The 25601-nt window shown below is 46.7% G+C and overlaps 1 protein-coding gene across 1 annotated transcript in view; it reads right to left on the bottom strand.

The window, feature by feature from the left end:
• ADAM12 (ADAM metallopeptidase domain 12) overlaps positions 1–24500 on the bottom strand; it is a 173925-nt gene extending 149425 nt beyond the window's left edge. Inside the window, exons 1-2 of the mRNA XM_066191596.1 lie at positions 24380–24500; positions 7583–7716 (exon numbers count right to left, since the gene is read on the bottom strand). Of these exons, the coding sequence (XP_066047693.1) occupies positions 7583–7716; positions 24380–24500 (255 nt within the window). The remainder of the gene's footprint in view (positions 1–7582; positions 7717–24379) is intronic.
• Between the last annotated feature and the right edge of the window lie 1101 nt (positions 24501–25601).

Genomic DNA, 25601 nt, shown 5'->3' with positions numbered 1-25601 from the left:
TGGGTCCCAACCAAACCCTCTGCAGAGCCCCTGGCCACGAGGGCTGGTACTGGGAGGCAGAGCTCCCCACCATGATATCACTGGGGATCTCCCCTGGCCAAGTATGACAGAATTCCTCCAGCAGCTCAGCGTGATACGAGCTCAAGAACGGGAATTTCACCCCCGTGGAAGGCTGCAGACCCCCACAAGGAGCAGGAGGTGGTTGCTGGGCTCTCCACACAAAGCTCTCCATTTTCTGCTCATTCAGACACCCAGCGCTTCCAGCAACAGCTGAGCAGAAACGCTCACACAAAGCTCTGCAAGCTTGACACGCTGCATCACTTCGGCTAAAAATGAAATGGATTCTTTTCTGGGATGAATCCCAGTTGTTTAACACTTCCCAGTATGCCCAAGCGACTCAGGCAGGAAATGAATCCTCGTGTATCTTAGCTGGAACCAGGGCACTGGTTGAGTGCACACAGAGAAAAGAATTTTCCCCACTCAATCACCGACAGAAAGTTTTTATTGGTGGTCCCAGCTCCAGGAATTTCTCAGCCCTGGAGCTGCTGTGTGAGCTCCAGCAAGTCCCTGGAAGCAGGACACACCGACCAACATTTCTTAAAAAACGTCACGAATTAAAATTATCAGACGGATCAATTGGTTAAAGGAGGTTGGAGGGGAGGAAGGGAACGTGTTTTCCTCCTCTTGGAGGAGGTGAGGTGAGAGGGGTGGCTTTGAGCTGCTTTGGCTCCCTGGGACACAGAAATTCCCTGACTGCCAGAGGAGGTGCCACGCTCCCTTCCCTGATTGTGTCCATGCAAAACTTAGGCTGCTTCCAAATTAAACAAACACAGAAGAGTCACTAACCAATAGAGCGTATTTGCACACTAATTACTCCTACAAGAGTGGCCCTACAAGGCAGGAGCGTGGGTATAAGGAAAAGCAAAAGGAATATCAGATTGTTTACCAGGCTATTAAATTAATGACTTCCAGGTTATTAATTAAAGGCTCAAGGAGGGGATCTCCCAGGGAAGGTTGTGGAGGATTAGTGCTGTTCCTCTGCCTGTGCCAAACTGCATTCCCAGCTGATGACACAGCCTGTGCAGAGAGCACAGCTCTGCCTCTTATAGTTGATGCTCATGAGTCATAAAAAATATGGAGAGCACTATAAATTCTGGTTATGCCTCTCTCTCTCTCAAGATATGTAAAACAACCATGTAAAAGAGCCATGAAAGCTGTCCTCTCAGCCTTCAAAGCCTTGTTTAAGCAGCACTGTATGATTCCCCTTAATACAATTGTCTGGAAGTCTAAACTTTGGTAATTATTTCAAATGAAAAGGAGCAGCAGGAGGCTCAGTTGAAGGGAATATAAACAATTATCACTTGCACGAAGGCTATGCCAGTTATGAAATAAACTTGAATGGGTTTGCTCTTGAAAGCACTGAGCTCTAAATTAATTATCTGACAGAGTGAGCCCCTCAGCTGTGCATCCAAACCCTGTGAGAGGTGCAGCAACGAGGGGAAATGGGAACCAGCACAGAGACCTGCCCTGGGAGGGTGGGCAGGCCCTGGCACAGGGTGCCCAGAGCAGCTGTGGCTGCCCCTGGATCCCTGGGAATGTCCAAGGCCAGGCTGGACACGGAGCAGCCTGCGGCAGTGGAAGGTGCCCCTGCCCATGGCGGGGGGGGGCGGAATAAGACAAACTTGAGGGTCCTTTCCAACCCAAACCGTTCCAGGATTCTGTGAATTTCTGTGATGCCCCAAGAAGTTCCTAATAAAACTGAAACTGGTGTGGAGACCAAAACTCTAGAGAAGACTCTGCCCATAGCTCTCTTTGCCCCTTCTGCCAATTGCAGCTCCCAATGTGTTCTTGACTCAACAGCATCATTACGGTGGCTTTTTAACAAATTTAAAGTTATTTCCTCTTCCTGCCAATGGTATTTTGTCTCAATGGCCAAAAAAAAAACCCAAAAAAACCCCAAAAAACACCTTATTTTAGTAGGTGTTGAACTAGGGCCTTAGAGTGAAGGCATAAAAAAATGCAAGGAGGTGAAAAGCATCAGTGTAACACCCAATAGATGTGATAAATCTGGAGAATCATAAAGATAACCAACAACTGTCAGAGCTGATGATACTTTTATAGATAGCAGAAGAATTTCACACTGAGATGCACCTAATCAGCGCTCAGAATTCCACACAGATAATCAAGATTCTGATGTTTGCTCCTGAACACAACCCATGGCACAATACTCAGGAATGGGGCAGGCAGGGATGCAGAAGCTGCTCCAGGAGGAAAGGGAGATGCAGTGCATGCTAAGCAGCAGGAAATGGTAATCCTCTGCCACTTCACATGCACAGTCTTAGAGCTGTGACAAGTGTACACTTAAAAACCAGAAGAAATATGGTCTAAATATATATTTTATAGCTGGCTTTCATCTTTATCTTCACATTTCATTGCTAGAGTTTATATTCAAAGCATAACATAACACCAGGAAAGAAAAAAAGAGTGTTGCTACAAAAAAAGGAACTCTGCCTTCTCATCTTTCTTTCTCCCTTTTTTTTTTTTTTTTTTTTTTTTTTTTTTTTTTTTTTTTTTAAAGCCCTTCTTTAAGATTTCAATTTGCAGCCCTGATTTATTCCAGCCCGGGCAAAGGAAGGAAACGGATTCACACGAGCTCAAGAATCTGGCCTTGAAAACTTCAGCTTGGCAAAGCAGCGTTACTGTTCCCTGAATCCACTGCCCCCTCCCCAAAGGGGAGAAGAATTCCTGGTTGGTTTGGATTTAGAAGTCCCTGGTGTTGGAGTGAGAGCTAGGAATGTCCTGCAGGTCTTCCCCATCCTCTCTGCCCACCACGGGCACCTTTCTTTTCCTCTGCTTGTCTGTAACTCCAACACAACCCAAATCTCTTGGGGGGTGGGAAGCCACAGAACAAGAGGTCTCGCTCTCTGCAAGCTGGGGGAGAGGGGGATTTTCCAACCTATTCTTATATTTGAGGTCAGTGACAGTATTTTAAGAGTCCCTTGAGGCTCACAGGGATCCAGGTGGATTAAGGGTCTGACCCAGTGACAGGTAGATTGTGTGCTGCTGCTTTCCCACAGTTAATTATTTTTAAAAAGTCACACAGCAAAATTTGCTCACTGATTTACACATCCCCCGAATTTAACATCAAAACTCAAATTCCCTGTTTGAAGTTCCATCCTTTGAAAGCAACCTGGGCTGGCAACTTGCAAACTCAAATGGAGTTCTAGCATCTCGGGGCTTTCCGGCTTCTCATTTGGAGTTTTAGGAAGCACGCTCAGCTCCAGGCTGCAGGTCCTCAAATACCTGCCCAGGTTCAGCTGCATTCCTACTTGTTTTTTTATGAAAGGAAGCTGCATCCTGACTGGTTAATATCGCACCTGGACAGGTACAGAGATCAGGATTACTAAAGAAGGTCCACACGCATCAAAATGTGCAAAATATCCCCCAGTCGGGAAAGCTGCACCTAACTTGCCCATGGGCTTTTAGAAAATTGAGAGGATACAATCTTTCAAGGCACTTGGTCCTCATTCTCTTTGAGTCCTTGCAGGTGCCAGCAATGGCAGTACACATCCTACACAGACAAGGGCAGAGAAAACCCCAGAGCTGAGTGACTGGTGCCAGCCACACCCTGGGCTCTCTGTGCTTACCTGCATAGCTGATCACATCAAATCCTCACTAACTACTTCCCATTTCTCAAGAACTTCATGCCTTGTACAATCTGGACCAAACCCCGGGTCCAAAGGCAGCTCCACTAATCTGTGTCCCCTTGGGAACACGAGTGTCACCTCAGGGCGATGCCACCCTGGGATGCCCCCAGCATTCCAGCTTTTCCATGCCTGCCCTGCCAGGCAGCATTTCCCCACTGTGATGACCTTTAAAGCATAAAAACAGAGCCAAAAGCCCCTTAATGCCCATGTGAAACATTTCCTGCCTGGCTCTTGTCTCTCCAAGAGGAGGGATGTGCTGCAGGCTCTGGAATAACACCACTGATATTACCTGACCCAGAACTCCTGTGCTGCAGGGATCTGGCACACACCAAGCCCTCTGTGTCCCTAACAGGGTGTGAGGATAAAAGCTGAAGCCAAACAGATGGTCTTCAAAAAAAAAAAAAATCTCTTCCCTAAAGTGTTCTGTGTACTAAAACATCACTTACCCAAACTCTCATCAAACTTGGCTTGATTTGGGAATCGTGAGCCAAGTTGGAGAAGAAAAAAAAAAATTCAGCTGGAAATATGGGAGGGGGGGGGAGAAAAGAGGCTTTTTTGCTGCACTTATATAAAATGAAACTATTTCGTTCAAACGTTAGAAATATCTAAGAAAAACAGAACCCAACCCTCGTGTGTTTAAAGCGAGCGCTGAGGTGGGGGGCGGCAATCAACACAGAACGCAAAGTGCTGAGCAAATGAAAAAAGAGAAGTGGAAGGACAACTGGAGCTCTAATGTATAATGACCTATCAACACATGCTGCAGTGCACACAGAACTTCAGGCAAGGAGGAAATCACATCTGCAGGGAGCATGGGCAGCTATTGTTGGAGGCACAGGGTGATGTTGCACAACCCTTTCGGGGGCCCGATCCCGCTGCCACACGGCCACAAATGCAGCATTTTCCCCTCGGCAGCAGCCACTGGGCAACCAAAATAGCAGCCACTGATTTTGGCAGCCTGCTCAGGACTGGCAGCTGAATATTACAGCCAGTTAATAAAAAAATTTAACTAGGTACCAGTAAAATATTCCCACTGAAAATGATACATTTTCTGAATTGGAAAAAAAGAAAGATGCCAGGGGAACTGTTAACGACCCCAACTAAACAAACAGCATCACACAGTAGTAAAAACATTGAGGTATTTCCATAGTAGCTTCTCTTAAGTAGCTATATTTTATTTTTTAAATGATTGGATGTGGCACTCAGTGCTGTGCTTTAATTGATAAGGTGGGGCCCAAAGGTTGGACTCGATGACCTTGCGGGTATTTTCCAGCCTAAAGGATTCCATGATTCTACAAAAAGTGTTGGCATCAGCACAGGCATCTTTTAAACGAGAAAAAACCATCAACATTTCTGGAGTGATGCCACCACGAAATCCTGACCTTGGTGTCATAGAGCTTTGACCCGAGTTGGGGAAGGTGAAGAGAAAAATTGATCCGCCCAGTAAATTACCGCCCAGTTCTCCAGACACAAACCACTTAATCTACACTTTGGAAACCCCAAAATTCTTTGTAATGTAATTTAATTACGCCCGAATTTAAAATTGGGGTTTGCCTCTCACTAATTTAAACTTTCATAGGAAGCACCTAAATCATGAGATGTCCTTGAGAAAGCACATCCCAAGTGTAGTAAAGTAAAATCTGGTTAGAGGTAAGCGATTTTTCTTTTTTTTTTCCCCTCAATAAATGGAATATTCTCACTGCTGCTGAGCACTTCTGTGTGTTTGTGCCATTAGACAGCGTGAATTATCTCACATTTTTCGCCCAGCGTAGTCGGCTCTCAACGAGAAAGTCATTAGCTTAATAATCACTCCTGACAGATTCCAAGTGAGAGATTCCAACAGATACTGCAGCGACTCCTGGGGTAAATAAAGGGACAGTTTTATCTCCAAGATGGGAGAGAAGGCTGCACTAAATGATGAGTGTGCTTTCCCAGGGACTAATTGTTAAGCGGGAGTATTTACAGTTAAAGGATTGGGGAATGGGGCCATCATTGCCAGGCAATTATCTGTACACAAATAACTTTAATCCCCTTGGCATTTTTATAGCCACTCCATTATTTATTTTACCATATATCCTATTGCAATACCATTCCCCTCTTACAAGTACATACTTTTTTTGACTCCATATACGATTAAAATAAAGCAGAGGAACACTTTGAAACGAGTTGAAGAACAATAGATCCCATTTAGCCATCAAATGCAGCAGTATTTAACTTTTGTGCTTTTGATCAATATTTATGTGACAAGCTATTCATTACTCTTCTCCTCTACCACCGAGGCTGTTGCTCTTCCCACAGCCTGATGTGCACTTTTGTGTATTTAATTTATAAGTTTCCATGGAAAAGAAGTATTCAAAGGGGGGGGGAAAAAAGTGCTGATACAGCACGTGGATCTTTCTACCAAGCCACAAATCTTTTCTAGCGTTCATCTTAAACTGAAAGTAATTCTGGGAAACAAATTAACGATATAAATCACATTATCATTACTCACAGAAAGATACTGGTTGTAACTCTCTCAGAGAGCTCCAGTGAGTAGCTAAAAGGCCTCTCTCTATATGGGGAATGCCTGTTTCTAATTAAATGATCTAAAAATAGAGTTGCACATACATCTAGGACCAAGCCATCTGTGTTATCTCCCCCCCAGATAAGCCGTTCTACACCCACTCCGATATCCCTTTCATCACGGCACAGATTCAGAACTGGGCCTGGCCCTTCTTTCCTATTTAGGAAGGGACAGAGGAAAAGAAGGGAAAAAAAAAAAAATTAATCCAGACAAGCTTTTTTTGAAAGTCAGAGCCCTTGTTTGGAAATGTCTTTTCACACCTACTTGTGTCAATCAGCAGCGTGATCCAAAGCCACGTCCTGCAAGCAGTGGCAGTAGTCAGGCAGGATTCCTCCATGGAACACTTTCCCAGTCCAGCAAGGAAAGCTGTTTTTAATTGGCTCTCTGGGCTTTTTGCATTGTTTTTGTGGTTTTTTGCTTGGGTTTTTTTTCCTCCTTTTTTTTTCCTTTAGAAACTTTACTTTTTTCCCTCCTCATTCAGACAATTAAAAGAATGACATAAAAAGTGAACTGGAATCAAACTGGACCCGAGTTAAAGGGTTGGGTAAGAGATTCCCCTGATATGTTTGGTGATAATAAACAACAAGCTGTCTTCATACTTCAAGGAGGAGACAAAACCCAGCTTTTTGCCTTTTTTTTTTTTTTTTTTTTTTTTTCCCTAAAAGCAGCTCCCTATATTGTTCACAAATGTCTGAGAGGAAAAAAGAAGGAAAGCTTATCAGGGCCTGTCAGGAGAGGGAAACAATTTCTGCTTGCTCAGAGGCAGTGGCAGATCCTTCCCTTGTTAGGCAAAGGGAATGCAGAGTGTGAAGGCAGGGTCACCCCTCACTCCCAACACAGCACAGGGGATGGAATTTGGGAATTTTGGAATTTGGGGTCTCCCGTGGGATAATTAAGTCCAGATTAAGCCTCAGGCTGCAGCCAGCACAGCAACATTATATACACTGGTCCCTAAATTTCTTGCTGTCAGAGTGTATTTACTCAAACAAACCTGTTTGGTGTTCCTGCCCCTCCCTCAGTTTTGGTTTTGCTGTTGCATGATAGAATCTCAAGCGATGAAATTATGATTATTTCACTTTAAACTTTCATTTCTGCCATCAGAAAGAAGAATGCGTCTCTGCAGGAAAAAGGTGTTCATTTCAACCAAAAGCCTTATCCAACTCTTAGATTAAATAAGCAACAATTTTAGATATGTGGCAACAACCATATAAAACCACTCTTATAACCTGTAGGATGAAAATGCATTGAATTCTCCCTGCAGCCTTTAAATTGCTACACACCTCAGAATAAACAAGCAGGCAAAATGAAGACTAACCTCAGAATAAATGCCATCCACTGGTCTCCACTGTTCTCCGTTCAAAAGGAAGGGAATTGTTGTCTCATAATCTTTGGACTGGTCCTCAGACATCTGCAGCCTCGGGGACTCCACTTTGCTGTCCACATCCTCACCTAAGGACAGGGAGAAAGAAGCACTTCAGGTTAGCTGGGAAGAGCATCTGCCGAGGTGAAACCTTGTTATTTAAGGGACTTGGCAGCACGTTTGAAAAGGAAATAATTCAGGAAAAGGATTAAACACGAAACCACCGTGGGCTCCTGATGTCAGTGGCAAAATCGGCACAAATTTCAGAGAGAGCTGGGGCTGGGGGGACGCTTGGAGGGGGATTAGGTGGTGGCAGCAGAAGACAAAGCCTGCACATTAGGAGTAGAGATCTCAGGATGCAAGGATGTCATCGTGGAGGATGCACAGCCTCATTAGTGGGGGGGGGGAAGGTCTGGAAGAGAAAGAGAATATAAACTTTCATTGAAATAACATTCTACTCCTACACAGGCAAATGACTTCAATTCATACCACCAGGTCAAAAAGCTGTTTGCATGCAGCATTTATCAAGTGTTTTTCCTCTCCCTAGGCATATTAATGGCATTGTGCCTGTCAAGGCAGAGCCCTAAAACCAATATCAGGGCAAGAGCTGGAAAAATAACTGAGAATAAATCAAAGAGAAGACAGGGATGGCTTCCAGGTGCCACAGGATAGTCAGAACTCTGGTGGGGTTTGCCACACTCTCTGTGCTCACCTAATGCTCTGGGAGGAGGAAGAGTCATATTCTGAGCAGAATTGCCCCCATTTAGTCACTGTTAGGATTAGCTTAAAAACATCTGTGCTGTCATTATGGCTAAGCCAATGTGAGCAGAAATGAAAGTCTGGTGCTTTTCAACATGCTTTAAAAAATACATCACTTTACCTAAAACACACCGAAAAAAAAAAACCAAACCCCAACTCACAAGAGAAAAAGATAAAAAATATTGGAGAGAGGAAAGTTGTTTGTTCTACAGAGCTCTTACACCCTTTAATGCAGCTCAGGTGACAGAGGGCTGGCAGGACACAGTGTCAGCCCTTAGAAGAGATGATCCAAACCTGGCCCAAGGTTTGGTTGTCCCCTGGGGAAGCGCATGAGACACCATCTCATCAGCCTGGGAGGGTCCAGACAGAACCTCCAACCCTTTATTCTCATTATCAGGCAGGAAGCTCCCCGCTCAGGACAGGAATTTATGAAGCGTATCTCAGCAAAAATGAGAAGAGTTTGGCTCCAGCCCTGCTCTCCCTTCCCCTTGGCACACTAGAGCAATCTCAGCCACACCAGTTAAATGACTCAGGCCCTTCTATTATTTCGTGAGATTTGCATTCTGAAAGTGTCATGAGATCTAAGTTTCCAGAGCCCCTCGGAGGGATCTTTATCCTCCCCTGGATGCATTGTCTGCACGGCTTCCACGTAGCCTGACACCATGGAGCTGCTGCGGAGATATCGGGGAACATCAAAGTCTCCCTGATACTCCTCCTTGTGCCTTTCCTGCTCATTCTGCGAAGCACGAACTTCACAGCAACACCCAAAACAGCAGGAAAAAAAGGGAGGGGATCAGCATTTGCGCACAGATGTGTTACTCCCTAAATAGACAGCCTAGCAGCTATAAAAACACAACGGGAAAAAGGAGGAAAATCCACACAAAGTGTAGCTCAGTCTTGCCACTCCTACGTCTCTTCCATCCCAGTGAAGTGCTGCTGGTGGTGCGCGGCAAAGCAAGGTTACAATGAGCAAATTTAATCTTCCGCACGTGCTTATTTATCTGCTGAAAACGCTCATTGTGCAGAAGTGTTGATGGTCTGGAGACAGACATCAAGACAGGTTTATAGGCAGCAGTTATAGCTTTATTGGAAAGGATAATTTATTTGGGGGGAAACAAAGCAGACAAGCTTCAGGCTTTGCAAACTCCTCTGAAGCCACAGCATTCAAAAAACACGAGATCAATTTCTGTCTAGTTGCTTTCCCCGAGCCAGATACTTGGCTGCTTATCTGAATGTTTTTATTTAAATTATTGGGTGTGATAAAAATCACAGCTTCCTGCAGAAGGCAGAGGAAGCACTGCAGCCCAATTTTGGGCCTCATTCTGGAGAGAACTTGGGCACATGCATTGTGCACTTGCTTAACTCCCAGCTGCCCTCAGTGTGATATGAACACAGAACGGTGTCTTTTGTGTATCAAATCATGTTTTTCTCATGAAATTTCATTATATTTATGGACTGGGTATATTTCTGAAAGACCGCAAAATAAAGAAACCTGTAGAGCTGATAAATAAACTCTAACCCAGCCTTTAAATTAAAAAAGAAAAAAAAAAAAAGGTATGGGGAAGATAAATAGGTAAATCCTTTAAATAGGTTTCTGCAGCCTGATTGCAAAGCTCTGAAGAACACGGGGCAGAAAAAAAGGGATCAGAGCCAGGGAAGAGCAACCCACCCTCATCTTGAGTAGGAGAGATGTGAAAGGCAAAGGGACACAGACATGGGGAGAGGAACATTCTAAATCAGGAGGCAAAAAAACCACAAAAAATGCAAGGAGGGAGTCAGGCCAAAAAGATAAAGCAGGAATAGTGCAGCAAACTTGGGAAAAAAATGGGATAAACCCAGGTGGGTACAAAAGCTGGATAGTTCCTGGCAGCCTTGGAGAGCCTTTGGCCCGCACGGCCCTCACCTCAGCTGGAGACACCAAGGAATTTATCCCAGTCAGGGATCACCCCATCCCTTGCACAACATCTGAACAAAACACAGCCCCAGCGTTGTTCTGGTGGCTCTGGTGATGCTTTAAGTTTGATCTTTCCTGTATTTGAGGTTCTGTGCTGCCCAGGGGTGCAGCTCTGAGCTCACAGTCAGTGTCACTCAGCTCTGCACACAGCAGGGACACAAAACAAATCCTTCTCCTGCTGCACACCAAGGACAACTGTCAGCCCAAAAGCACAAACAAGGGTGGGCTGGAGGGAGGGACAAGAAGGATGGGAGCTCACAGCCTGGAGCTGGAATTGGACGATTAAACCCCAATGTGCAAATGGACCAAAACTTATAAAAGGGTGAGACCTCGTGACCATTTGTCCATTTTGTGACCATTCTTAGTCCACCTTGGGTGCAGCCCTGGCCAGGCTCTTGTCCTGCCCAAGGTGTATCCTAAAGGCCTTTCGATAAACACCTACTTTATTCTCCAGCTCTGTCCAGTCTCTGCTCCAGCTCAGCCTCCCCAAGGCATCCCTGGGACCCCACCTCTGAGCACAAACCCAGCCCTCCCACGGAGCATCCCGGGGGCACCAGGAGGGATGGGCCCGGAGCCCTGTGCTGGGGAAGGGTTTCCATCACCCCAAACACATCCCCCAGCTCCCAGAGCTGCAGTTCCTCACGCACTCAGACGTGCTGGTATTTCCTCTCTGCCACTCTTGCATCTCCCTTCCCCGTTTTCGGGAGGATTTCTTTGAAGCTGAACCATTAGAGTTGTTTGTGTTCCATTAATAATGAGGCCTCTTCTCTACGGGGACTCTTGGTACTACAGCAGTATAAATAGGGTAATAATTGAAATCAGAGAATTGAAATTTCGGTGATGTGCCGTGAGAGGAGAAGGAAAATCAGGCCATCTGCAATACCAGAAAGTTATATTAGACCCAGGTTTCCTATCTCTTGTGTCACATGCATCTACTTACTCACCTACTTATTTTCCATTTCAGTGGAATTCTGTCCGGCTCCTCCTGACGCAAGCTCATCTCCCGCTTTTTCACATGAAAAACTTCCCAGTTGTGTCTGTTTTCTATTTTCAGCCTGCACTGAAGGTAACGCTTTTGATCCACAAGCAGCCCACAAGCTGATGCAGCGCCCTTTATTCTTTTTATTTTTTCCCCCCCAGTAATATAAAAGCTACTTTGTACAAATAGTGAGATGAGTAGATGTTACCTGTCAGTGACTTTTGTGTGGCTTAAATATTTTTCATCTGCCATGTACTTCTACAACTTTTCTGCTTTGCACACTATCGTACAAGGGCTTGTTGGCAAAGAAGTTAAGAATGGTTTTCATCTCTTTGCTTTTTATTTCAGCTCCTCCGAGCTCTGTGCAAAATAAACTCGGAGCATGTGATGTGACATCTTTGCTTAGCGGCCACTGCCTCCTGAAAAAACCCAGACGCTCTCCAGATTTGCATTTACTTGGAATTAATGAGCTTTTAGTGAGGCAGGGCAATTTATTTGTCCTCATGACAAACAAAGAGGTGAACGTGCCCGGTGCTGAGTAGCTCGGGATAAAATGGGATTAAGTGCAAGGAAAATAGAATAGATCCCACTAAATGCACAGCCCAACCCTCCTGCCGGTGCTGGCTGTGCCCCCCTAGCACAGAGCAGGACAGGAGTCAGACCTGGGCTGGTTTATAAACAACATCCATCTCTCACACGCAGATTTACAGAGAAGTCAACTGTGGTGCTGAGCTTCCTTCCTGCTGTGGATGGGCCCATTCTTGTCCCGCACAATGACAGGGATGCACAGAATAACACGGTTCAGGGAATCCCACGGTGGTTTGGGTGGGGAGGGACTGTCAAATCATCCCATTCCACCCCTGCCAGGGCAGGGACACTTTCCCCTGTCCCGGATTGCTCCAAGCCCCAGTGTCCAACCTGGCCTTGGGCATTGCCAGGGATCCAGGGGCAGCCACAGCTGCTCTGGGAATTCTGTCCCAGCTCCTCCCCACCCTCACAGGGAGTAATTTCTTCTCCAAAATCCCATTTAAATCTCCCCACTTTCAGCTTAAAGCCATTCCAAAATGGGAATGGGACCTTTATGGGTCCAACTGCAGCAACCTGTGTCCTGTCCCTCCATCCCTTGTCCCCAGCCCCTCTCCAGCTCTCCTGGAGCCCCTTTAGGCCCTGGAAGGGGCTCTGAGCTCTCCCCAGAATCTACTCTTCTCCAGGCTGAATAGCCCCAGCTCTCCCAGCCTGTCCTCACAGGAGAGAGGCTCCAGCATTCCATCACTCACGAGGTTCTCAAGGACTCAGCCCCAGAGCCTCACAAAAGCCCAGCCCAGCCAAGGTCCCAGTGATGTGTGGGATGTCCATTTCCATCCCTGACTGGAGCTCTGCCTCCTCATGCTGTCCCCAAACACGCCTCATGTCTCCCCCTGCACCTACTGCTGAGCTATGAAAATTACAGAAGGGAGGGAATAAAAAAAGATTAAATTAAATTACCCTCGTGTTACCTTTCCTACTACAAACCAGCTCAGAACTGTAGAGTCACAGCCTGTCCTCGTTTTTCTCTGCAACAAAACACCCAAAGCACTGGAATAATCTTTGGGTTGAAAAGAATAATGGAACAGAGTAACCTTTCTTCAAACTGAAATCAGCTAAGGGCAGTGCTCGGTGCCACAGGCGATGCCCTGCAAATCAGGAAGGGCGTCCTTTATCCGTTTCCCTCCTCATTTTCATCATCTTCCTCAGTTTAGTTCTCAGTTTGTGGGATCCACGACCTGGATGGGTCATTCCTGGCTGTGGAGGAAGGGATTTACACCTGGCTGCATCCAGCACTCACTCGCCCATTGGCAACTGGGTTTGTGGCCAGTTCCTGGGGTTTTCCTGGAGCCCCCACTGCTGCCTGGGACCCCATCAGATGGCAAAGAGCTTTTTCCCCACCTCAGGGGCTTTTCTCTCACTTGGGATGATTCTTCTGTCACATCCAAACTCAAACCGGAATTTTTTAGTCCAAAATTCCCAAGCTTATGCACTGAGAGGGAAGGACCGAGTCTTCTCCTTCAAGATGGAGGTGAGCTTAGGAAGTTTAGAAAGGAGTGAAACAGGGTAAGAACTGGAAGCTGCTCACAAACACAGCACCCACAGCCAGGCAAGGGAAGGGTTTTACCACAGTTCAGTAAAAAAATACATTAGGATCAGTCTGTATTTTTATCAGCAACCTTAACTCAAAGAGTCCTCCTGAAATCCACTGCTCAGAGGTGGGATATGACTGCACAGAGAAGGACAGGAATATGACAAAGATCCCAGTAACTTGCAGGCTGCAGCAAGGGGTTGAAAGCCAGGAGGGTTTTACCCTTAGGGCTCATAAAGATTGCTGCTCTAACCATTGCTCTCCAAAGCAGGCGACACCGGAATCACCCACACATGGTTTTGGGGATAACACTGATAACGCTGCACCAAAAGAGGTGTTTCCAGGGAATAGCAGAGATCCAAGTCTGTCCTGAGAGCTGGTGAGAGGAGCACATCTGGAATGCTGGGGGGCATTTCTCCTCACCTGCACTCACAAAAGATGAATTGAGCCTGGAGCTGGTGGCTTGGAAAGGCTGCCAGGGGGAGCAGGGAAGTGGAAAGACTCAATTACAAGAAGGGAACTGAAAGAATTATTTTACATAATCTAGAAAACCAAAGGTGACAGGACCCATGATTGTCCTTTAGCTTTCTATGGCTCTTGGTATTTATCTTGCCAGTGCTGATGTATTTATAGATGGCAGGAGTATAAAGTGCCCATACATAAAGTGAGATAGGATTCCAATATTGACTTGCACAGAGGATCACATCCAGCTCTTGTCCATCAAGGAAAACAAAAAGAAAAGGAAAACCAACTTGCTTTAAATGGAAATTCTCATCATTAGGGGTCAGATTATATCATTAAAAAAAAAAAATGAAAAGGTGTCAGTTATCCAACTATGTGGCCAAGGCCTGGGGATGTGTGACTCCAGTCCTCTATTTCACCCCATCTTCCAGCAAAAGCCAAACCATTACCCAAGTTAAACATCCAGGCACAGGCCTTGATGAACTCACCTTCTAAAATGGTGCCTGTTCTGCCTGAGACAGGAATAACAAATTGGTGCTGAGTAAAATCACAGAATTGCAGAATGGTTTGGGTTGGGAGGGACCATAAAGCTCATCCCATTCCATCCCTGCCATGGACAGGGAACCTTCCACTGTCCCACGTTGCTCCAGCCTGGCCTTGGACACTGCCAGGGATGGGAATCCACAACCTCCCTGGGCACTAATGAAAAAAAATCCAAAATATATTTAATAATAAATGTAAAAATGCTAGAAAATAAACCAATACCAGATTTCCAGTGCATAATTGTTAAACAAAGCCAGCCCTGCGACTTGCACGGGGTCAGAGAAGCAACAGCTTAAATTTTCCATCAACCACCAGCTGAGGACACAGAGACCCTCTCAAAGGAAAGGACAAAAATCACCACATTGATAAGGTGCTTCCCATTTTTTTTTTTATCCCACTGCCAGCACTTCCACAGCTTCATAAAAGGCAGCACAGCACCAGACTCTGCCCTCCTTCATTTATGAGCACAAAAGCCTGGGCAAGATTTGACTGTGCATAAGTAAAACTCTTGTCTCTTGCAGTAAAGTTTTTATTAGTTCCAAATCATGAATTATTTTCCCAGCTAGCCTTTGCTTCTCTGAGCGGTGCATTGATTCTTCCTACAAAACCCAGGAAAATTAGTCCTTTCATGGCCTGCTCGGAAAATAAGTCACAAAAAAAAACCAAGGGAGAAACTAAACACAAAGTTTTACTTGTTTTCTGCCTTCTCCCAAATTCCCAAACCCAAGACCTCAGGCATTTAAGCACAAGTAACCCTTGGAAAGCAGCTAATTCCATGGATCTTCCTTTTTACTTGTTTTCTGCCTTCTCCCAAATTCCCAAACCCAAGACCTCAGGCATTTAAGCACAAGTAACCCTTGGAAAGCAGCTAATTCCATGGATCTTCCTTTTTACTTGTTTTCTGCCTTCTCCCAAATTCCCAAACCCAAGACCTCAGGCATTTAAGCACAAGTAACCCTTGGAAAGCAGCTAATTCCATGGATCTTCCTGAGCCTGAATTTTGTCTTTTTTTCACGCTGCAAAATAACTACCCGCGTACAAAAATTTTTCAAACACGAGAAGTCAGCAAAGGTCTTTGATGAGCCTGAGGAGAGGCAGCAGCAAGAAGACTCCATGCATTTCTGAATTTAATTTTCTGTTCTTTTGGCTTCTAATGGAAAAAGATCCTGCCTCCTGCCTGACGGGTTTGCAAAGATGAAGCTCTGCAGCATCACCAGGATGAGAAACGGAGATTCCCTGATCCCCATTAACCGAACAGCATTAAAAACACGGCTTTCAATATTTGGGGTTTATAATTCTCAGATCTACCTCCTGTCATCACTGGCTCGTGCACACTTACTCCTTTCCTAAATCTGATTCTGCTGATGAAATAATCAGCGACAGGGAACAGCCCTCCCAGCCCTCCCCCACGGAATCCCATAAACTGCCTGGAATATGTCATGTGTTCAACATTTTAATGTGGACACGGCGGGGAAAGCTGCAGTTTGAAGGTGACTCGCTGCTCTCCTCCACCAAACTCTCTGCGGTCAGTGTCACTGCCCCACCAGCTGAACAAACTGATGACACAGAGAAAGAGGAAAAAAAAAAAAGCAGAGAAGGAGGGGGACAAGAAAAGAAAAACGAAAATGTTCCTTGTGGGACATACCCCCCTAAGCAGTTGGATCATCTTAATCTTCAAGCTTCTGTAATACAACTGTTGGAAGGCTCCAAGTCTGAGCACAATAAAGTGCTTTATTCAGGGAACCATATGACTCCATCAGTCATTCAAGCACATGTTTGGCACAGATTGAAAGTGAAAAGCATAGCTAAGGCAAATATTTCAAAACTGAACTTGTCTTCCTAACACACATGGTTTATATATTGGTGTAATATCTATATAACTTTTCAGTTCTCATCTAGAGTAATGTCATGGCTGAAGTACAAAACGATGTCTCTGCACCAGGCGTTCCTCGGCAGATAACACATGCCAAAAAGCCATTTACTAGAAAATTAAAAGGGAGCTATCACACTTGACAGCTCCTCAAAAAAAAAAAAAAAAACCCCACAAAAAACCCCCAAAAAACCAACAAAAAACCCTCTGCAAAAATAGCTTTGCACCTTCTAATTCCTGAAAATCTATTTCTCCAATCAGGATGCTGCACCATCCCTCACTGGAGAGCTGTGCTGCAACAAACCCGGGCCAGGAAGATCCTTCCTCCTCCAGTGCCCGAGATGTGTCTCCTCTGTTTGCAGATGAAATATTGCTCATCACCGAGAGCAACTCCTGCTGATGCAAATGCCATTAAAGCAATCTGGGGAGAGCACAGTGTGATTAAAGCATAAGTAATGGCAGAAGGATTTGGGCCCTCATTATACAAAATACATATTGAAATGCAGTCAAGGAGAGAAGCCAGCATATATCTCAATATCCTCCCTGTTCTCCAGAACAAAATGTGACAAGTGGAGTTGGGAGAACAACATTTGCCATTGACTGCAGGAGGGGGCAGGGAGCCTGCAGAACGTTTCAAATAGCCCAAACCCAGCTTTATGATGTGTACAGAATATAGACAGGGATAAATTTGGGAAACAGCTGTCCAGCCTCATTTGGGATGCTGTTATGTTTGACTGAAGAATTACTATTCATGACCAGTCCGAAGACAGAATTGTTTTTTTTTCTTCTTTTTTTCCTAGAAGAGAACATTTCGAAATATAGAGAAATAAAGCAGTGAAGCTCTGAAGGAAAGGGCATTTCAGCACAGTGGGTCATGGGAGTGGATCGAGAGGTTCCTGCCATGGAAGAGCTCAAGGCATGGAGTTCACAGAGGAGGGCAAGTCAGAAATGCAAGGTTCCAACCCAAAGGAGCTTTGGAAAGTCCATGGCACAACAGCTTAGGAGAACTTCTGTCCTCCTGCTGCAATTCCTATTTTCAGCTGTTTCTTTTCCAAGCCGTGATCCACACCATATCAACCGGCCCAGCCATTCCCTGTTGGAAAAACAGCCAGGACGGGGCTAAAAATGGACAGAAATCCTCAAGGGTTGCACAGGGCCTTTCCCACAGGTATTTCCAGGATGCCAGAGTGAAGGATCCCATCCCAGCTCAGCATGGGTGCTACATCTGCTTGTTCCTAAATTGCTGCTTCTCCCCTGAAGAGTCCCACAGGTCCTTGTTTCGATTGTGAACTCAGCCTTGCACCCTTCTGCACCAGCAGCACCTACCCAAAACACTTCCTGAGGCAGAGGAATAATAACCCGTGCTTTACAAGCACAAGGAATCCACTCAGCTCCAAGGGCAGAGAACAAGGTACTAAATATATCTTCACTTTTCAGCAATGAGTCCACATAATTATGTGAAAATCCAGGTCCAGTGCTCCTCTCCAACTCCTCCCCTCCAAAGCCTCATGAAAGGCTACTTTCACTGAGTGAAGTTCAAATTACTCTCCAAAATACAATTTCCTCCTGGTCTTTTCGAAAGGTACAGTGCAATCCCTCTCTGCAGTGATTTACTAAACCTGCCTCAGCCAGTACAAGGAATCCTCAGCACAGCTGAATTGAGGGATGTTCCTTCCTGTGTACAAGCAGCAGAGAAAAACACCTCGGAGTGGGAGTGGGAGCTGTGCTCCTCACAGGCACACCAATCATCCCTTCAGATTTCTCTGGGAAACACAGCTCGGGTGAACTAGAGGATTAATTTAGGTGAGCAGGCACGGCGTGTGATTTGTAGCTCTTCCCTGAGCCTAGAAAAGGAGCTGCTGGGCTGAGGAGTTGATTTCCATCAGGAGTTTCTGTTTGCGCGGGGAATACCTGATCCTCACAGCACACAGCAGCAGGGAGAGGAAAATGAACCGCACCTGCTCCTGCACAAGCTGCCACTGAATCTCTCTGCTGGTTTTTAAAGCATGAATGAAAAGACAACTTGGAGTTAACTTAATGTTCTTGAAGCCACCTCTCGCGCCCAGGTTTGTGAGCGTGACCTTGCAGGAAGTGTCACCATGAGCTCTGGGTCGCTCCGCGTCTCCTGGCTTTCACACATTCCTCCAGCAGATGAGCTGCAGCAGCAAAGAACATTTGTTTTCAGGGTTTCTTCAGGGCAGGATATGTCCCCAGGTCACTACCACAGCTCTGGTCATCTGCTCTACACATCCTCTGGTGCTGCAAAAAAGATCTGAAATTCCAGCATAGGACATGAGCACCAGGCTGTACAAAGGACTCAGGTCCATGGAGGGGAGGGAATTTATGCCAAAAGAGGGTTGGGCACAGAAACAAGGAAAACACAGCGTGCAGAGCAAATAGCTCCTTCTTTCTGAAGTGTGAAGATTTAAACTAAAAGAGGAGAGATTCATATTGGATATCAGGAAGAAACTCCTCTCTGTGAGGGTAGGGAGGGGCTGGGATGGAATTCCCAGAGCAGCTGTGGCTGCCCCTGGATCCCTGGCAGTGCCCAAGGCCAGGTTGGACATTGGGACTTGGAGCAGCCTGGGACAGGGGAAGGTGTCCCTGCCATGGCAGGGGTGGCACTGGGTGGGATGTACGATCCTTCCAACCCAAACCACTGTGGGATTTTTTCTACAACGATCCCGTGCTTTCCCCTTGGTGTTTACCCAAGGTGTGTCTGGGCCTTACTCAGGAGGCAAGAGGTGAAGGAATAAATCCTCGTTCTTTGGGGATGCTCACCTCATGCTTCAAAACACACACCCAAGAGCAGATTTTAACCTGGAGATCCTTGAATGATCCCCAGTTCAAAAAGGAACATGCGTGAGGAGGTGCTGTGTCCATCCCTGTGCGCTCCAGAGGGATGGAGGGAATTTATCCCAAACACTCTCTTATCATCACACTGCTCTCAGTGGCAGAAAAGGAATGGAATATAAATTTAAACAATATGGATGGAATTATCCTTTACACACCTTCTAATTGTTGAAGTACCAGAAGATGTCCAGCACAGACCATCCCTGCATTCAGGCAGTGCTGCTGGATAAAACACTGACCATGCTCAGCTCCAGGCCTCCACGTGACCTCCTTATTAAATGATAAAGTCCAGATTTTGTAATTTTTTAATTTTATTTTTTTGCATAACTATACCAAAACAATCCCATGAATATTGAATTTGTTGAAGTTTTGTATCTTAATATATTCTTTCACACGTGAGGTTTATCTCTCAGCTGCTATCAGGATTAAAACACATTTCAAAGGAGCAAGAGAAGAGCAAACTTTCACCATTGGCAGAAGAAAGTTTTTCACTTAATGCCTATGATACATACTACTAAACTAAATTTCCAGGGGCTGACACAGTTCCTCTTAAAAAATACCTCGAAAGAAGCGAGTTAAAGATACTTTTGTGCCAAATTCTGGGTCCAGCTTTTTCTGCCTCGCTGTGCATTATCCAGCATGGCTCACAGGCCATGACACATTTCACTTCTTGCCTTATTACATCATGGATTTGGGACAAGAGAGAATTTGTTCTTCTAATCACCGCTTTTAGCAAGTTGACCTTGTCAAAGGACAATTTCCTGCCTCCAAAACTCTTTCTTATCCTAGCTCCAGGTCATGGAAAGCAGCAAATTCATTTGTATGGGGTGTAAAAAAATTAGTGGAACATCCTGAAGGGATCAAACCGATTAATTTCTGATTAGATGATGCAGTTCAAGTCACTTCATACTAACCTACTCTCAAAATCCTGCATGGATCCTAAAAAGAGAAGGGTCAACATGCTGGAGCAGGGCTCTGCTAAGAAACAATCCCTTCTCTTAGTTAGTGGGGTAACAAAAAGATAAAAATTTAATACATTTGGAGCACTTTGCTCTGTGTTAAGCAGAAACAAAAGGGATCGAGCTCTTGGACTGCACCGTGCTATGAAGAATCAACTGCTACCCTCAGACTGTGGGGTTTTAATTTACTTTGTCACAGATCTGCTCTGGAGACTCAGCAGGACCTAAGAGAAGCCCCTGCAGGTGGGATTTAGGCCTGCAGCACTCCAGAATTGTGCAGATGATGTGCTTTTGTCCAGGGAGAAATTTGAGGAGCTGCCTGAAATGTTCAGTACAAAGCGCAGGCAGCGGGGAGAGCGAGATCCAGGATGACGTGCAGTAAAACACAAGAGGTTGCAGAGGAAGGAAAGTCATCAGAAAAAAGGGATTTAAAAAAAAAAAAAATCCCTGCAATGTGAACAGCCTGGCATCCTAAGCAGGATGGGATGGTGGGGAGAGCCTGCTGGCGTGGCAGGGCCTGCCTGTGTGACCTGACAGGGCTCCAAACAGCCTAAAAATGTCAGCTCCTGGATGAGAGCAGCTCTCACAGCAAAAGGGAAGAGAGAAACCCACCCCAAGAGCCCAGTCACTCCGACAAAGCACTCAGGGCTCACCCTTTGCTGTGCCACAGCCCAAAAGGAGGCTCAGGAACACAAATAAAACAGAGCCCAGCTGGGCTCCTTGGCCAGCTTGCCCTGGCAGTGTCAGATCAGGGATAAATGTGTCAGGAGGAGGATATGTGAGGTCTGGGGAAGGCTGCTAGAGGATCACATAAGCCTTTACACGAGTTGAGCCTTTTTAGAACAGAATTTCATGATCACGGGCGGTGAGTGAGGACCTTGGTGGGAATAACAGATAAAGAGGGATCTTCAGTGGGATAAACAGATGAACACAGCCCTGGTCCGCTGCAGTCACCCACCTGCCATCAGAGAAATCCCACTGGGGCTCCCAGCAGGGTGCAAACCCACCCAAAACACAGCCTGACAATCAGGAGCTCAAGGGATGCCCTTTGTACCTGCGTCAGGACCTTCCCAAAAATCCCAAGCAGAGCAAGTGATGAGAGACCCAAGGAAACACCAGGGAAGAGCCCAGCGAGGTGGAGGTTAAGGATGCAAACACTGCTGAAGAGTGAGAATAAAATTCCTCTGCTGGGGGATTTTGGGAGGGATCTCTGGAGCCCCATGGGCAGTGACAGCTCATGCCAGGCTGTCTGCAGGGGACCTGAAAGGGACAATCATCAGACAAGGAGGTGATTGCACACACACCAGAAGCATCTGCCAAAATGCAGTTTGAGAGAAAACAGGATTTATAAATGAGCTCTAAAACAGAGGGAAATCTGGTTTGGAGCACAAGACAAGGCAAGATTTCTTCTCCTGCAATTTATTTCCATTAGACCCAAGAAAGCTGCAATCAGTAGCAAATTAAAATCTAGACAGAAGTGATTTTAACTGAAGGTGAAGAATTTTGGGTTGCAGCTTTAGGATTTGCATTTCTTCATGCTCAGAGAAGCTGTGGCTCTTCTATCCCTGCAAGTGTCCAAGGCCAGGCTGGACAGGGACTGGAGCCACCTGGGACAGTGGGAGGTGTCTTTGCCCATGGAACAAGATGGTTTTTAAGGTCCCTTCCGACCCAAACCATTCTGTCATTCTAAGAGTCGGTTTTTTCTGCTATTTTCCCACACAATATTTAAAAGAAATTTAAAAGTTTGTGCACACACACACACACAGAGTCTCTAATTTGGACTTCACCCATCCACAGCATCGCTTTGTCTGCCCTGCAGAAACAGGACGGCCTTGACCACAAAAACCTTGTACAGGTGTAGATTTTAAGGTGTTTGATTGAGACTGTAAGATCAGATCTTATCCTACTTTATATCCCACTCCACGGGGACAACTAAGTTAATTTGGCCCGGCTGAGTTTTCCTTTTTGTCCTTGAGGTCCTTTGAGCAGAAGCCCGGCACAAGACTGAAAACTAAAAAGGCAATTATAAAACCACAAAAAATGGAAGGGAAACGTACTCAAAGCAAGCAACAAGGCTACTTTTAAACTGTCTAGCCCACAACCTGACAATTTTTTTTTTAATACCAGACCTGTCACTCAGGCAGACACACGTTATTGCCACATTTCAAACCCGCTTCTCAAGGCTCATCGCAACTCCAACTTGTCTGAATCGCTAAGCAGGAGTTCATGTGAAAATTCCGATGTCCTGGCAGCTTTAGGATGTCCTGCAGGGCTCCAGAATGCCCAGAGAGACCCGTGCCAGCCCAGCCACGAGCTCTTGTTGTCACTGGGAGCGTGGAAACATGCTGCTGGGACTTTCAGCACCTCCGCCACCAAGAAAGCAGCACGAGCTCTGGCAGGGCTAGAGCTGTGCTCTGCTTCCACAGGGAAAGGTGGAATTGAGGCAGGCGGTGCTCACTGAATAGTCTGGGTGGAAAAGAGTGGATTACAGATGTGGTACGGAAAGAAGAGGAGCAGGATGGCACAGGGAGGCAAATCCGAGGGCCAGCAACCACCACAGTTGCCCAAATGGAGACATCTAAAGCCCCATAGAGACACCAGAGAGGATGAGCAGCTGACACAAACTTTACACAGAGCTCAAACCATCAGTGTGAGCGTGATCTTAGAGCTTCAGCTTGGCTCTGAGGGAGTTCTGAGCCACGAGAAACCGGATTTCCACCCCCTCTTCCCATTCTGCTCGCTCATCTGTGCGCTGGAGCCAAGTCACCCACAGTTTGCCCTCTCAGCATTGCGGGGACAGACACTTTGAAGCGTTTCGCCTCAAATTTTCCCAGCTGCAAGTGAACTTCCAAACCAAACCATGGAGGGGCTGGCCAGCCACAGTGGCTCCCACACTCAGAGGAGGGACCCAAACCCCCACCCAAACCAACCCTCCCTTGCCCCAGGAAAAGGGAACAGCCACAGGGCACCTCTTTCTCTTCATCTGCCAGGGAACTTCTGCAGCCTTTCCCCCAAACCCACTGATTTGGTGGAAATACAAGCGTTGGCAAGGAGAAATCAAGACCCCTCCCAAAGGCAAGGCTACAACTCCTGTTAATGCACTAAAATAAATTCCAGGTGCTTGATCAAAGGCGACACCTTGTCCTTTCCCCCTCTGGGATTTCCATGTGCTCAAGTATCTCCCCATCTTTTCTCTCAGCAAGTTCAGAGCCAAAGCCCCGGTGAAAGTCGCTGTCAATAAATTTGGAGATAAGCAAATATTTACAAAGCTTCAAGTTACAATGGGGGGGGGGGGGGGGGAAGACCAAAAAAGACCAAACACACGAGTTTGTAGTAACACGCAGGGACACAGGCACCCCTCGGTGCTGTTAAATGTATTCATAGAGGAGAATATTTTTCCCTCTCTCCCATAAAATATGCACTGTCAGCTGTTGCTTAACGAAGAGGAAAAGAGCTGGGCGCTCTGAGGACTCCAGAATAAACCCCAAACTTGCTGTAGGAAGAGACAATCCCTCTCCTGAGCTGTTCCCCATCCACAACACGGACAGCCCAGCGCTCCAGAGCTGAACCCTCGCTCCCCGCCTGGAGCTCACTTTGAATGAACACAGCGGCGGCGGCGGCGAGAAAACTTCTACCCAGCCAGGACGCTTTTACCATCACCGTTTGGCTTTTCCGCGCAATTTTTCCCTAGCTGGAAACACAGCCCAAACTCTGACAAGACTCCCAGACCCTTGAATTCAGCTCCGGGGATGGGGTGGGTGGGCGTTGTTTGGAGGGGGGGTGCGTGGGAGGAGAATTTCCAAACCCCCCTTCTCTCTCCCCGGGACCCTGCAGGGCACCCCCGAATATACACAAAAGGGGGATCCCCGGGATCAGCTGCGGTCCCGGGGGATGGGACCCCCCGGGGACGGGGGCGCAGAGAAGGGACCAACAGAATTGGGGGTGCCGGGGGATGGGACCCGGCGGGTTTAGGGGTGCCGGGGGATAGGACCCGGCGGGTGTGGGAGTGCCGGGGAATGGGATCCCACAGATTCGGGGATGCTGGGGGGGACCGCACAGCGGAGTTTTCCCGGGAAACCCCCGCGGAGCCGCGCGGAGCAGCGGCAGTTCCGCCGGGACCTCCCGCTCCGCGCCCGCAGCGGAGCCGGGCGAGCGGCGCTCTAAAAATCCATCTCCCCGCTCGTCGTCCGGCTGAAACGGATGGCGGGGCTGGGGATCCTTCTCGGGGAAAGCCGCGGGGGGCTGTGTGTGACTTACCGCGGGGCGATGCCCAGAGGAGGCGGCCCGGGCCGAGCAGCAGCAGCAGCAGCGCGGGGAGCCGGGCCGGGGGCAGCGCACGGGGGGAGCGCGGCGGCGCTGCCTGGAGGCGCTTTGACATCGCAGCCCAGACTGAGGGAGACAAACTTTCATCAGCTGGGGCTGGAGAGCAGCCCCATAATATACAGTTACCGAGAGGAGCGAGCTGGGACTCAGGATGTGAGAGATTTCCTGCATGCAGTTAACTCCAAAACCCCTCCTGCTCCTGCCTCAGCTGCTGATGAGCTGGGCTCGGCTGCTTAGGGGAAAGAAAAAAAAAAAAGAGAGGTTTTTTTTTTCCTTTTTCTTTCCTCTTTTTCTTTTTTTTTTTTTTTCCTCCTTATTTAAATAGGTTTGTGTCGGTTATTTCATATTTTGTTGTTGTTGTTTTGGCAAGGAGCAAAGATAATGCTGCGCCCCTGGAATATCTGAGCCCTATGGTCCCAGCCCCGGGGGGGCTCCGGTGTTCCCCCTCCCATCCCTGCTCCCGGAGTTTTCCCTTTTTTTTTTTTTTCACTCCACACTCAAGCCCGCCTGCCGCCTCTGGAAAGTCATCTGTGTACGTTAGAGCTCAGGGGTTATTTATTGGCTTCATAATTATTTCAGAGCTGTTTCTGGTGTTGTTTCTTATTTTATATTGTGGGGGTTTAGAAAGAAGGGGGAAAAAAAAAAAAAAAAGAAAACAAACGACAAAACACACCCGCAGAGTTGCCAGATGCATTTTTTAAAATCTCCCTCATTCAAATTATTATTATTACTGACTGTCTGGGAGAGTAACCAAACACAGATTATCTACTCCTTAATGTACCACCAAAACACATGTAATGCCCACATGTTGCTGTGGAGCAGCAGGAAAGAAAATAATCTAATCCTGAAGATCCTCACAGACCTTTATTGTGCAGTTTTTAGCTTTAATTTACTAAGATTCATCCCAAATCTAACAGTTTGGATGTTGAATTCTACAGCTTGGCTCCATGTTCCTTGTGCATGAAAGAGTTGGCAGAAATGTTCTGAGATGTGTCTGTGGGCCAGCAGGCAGAAGAGCCGTGCAATCCCACTGAAAAATGGTGTTTGGAAGCACAGGTTTGGGGCTGTTCTGGACCAGAGGATGCTGATTATTCCCAGTGATCCAGAGTAAACTTTTCACCAGCTCTGGGGATAAATGAGGCAGAAATTCCAGGGG

The sequence above is a fragment of the Chamaea fasciata genome, unplaced genomic scaffold, assembly GCF_029207755.1.
Source record: "Chamaea fasciata isolate MVZ Bird 193981 ecotype frontalis unplaced genomic scaffold, bChaFas1.0.hap1 SCAF_9, whole genome shotgun sequence".
Lineage (NCBI taxonomy): Eukaryota > Metazoa > Chordata > Aves > Passeriformes > Sylviidae > Chamaea > Chamaea fasciata.
This window is presented reverse-complemented; position numbering and strand designations above follow the sequence as displayed.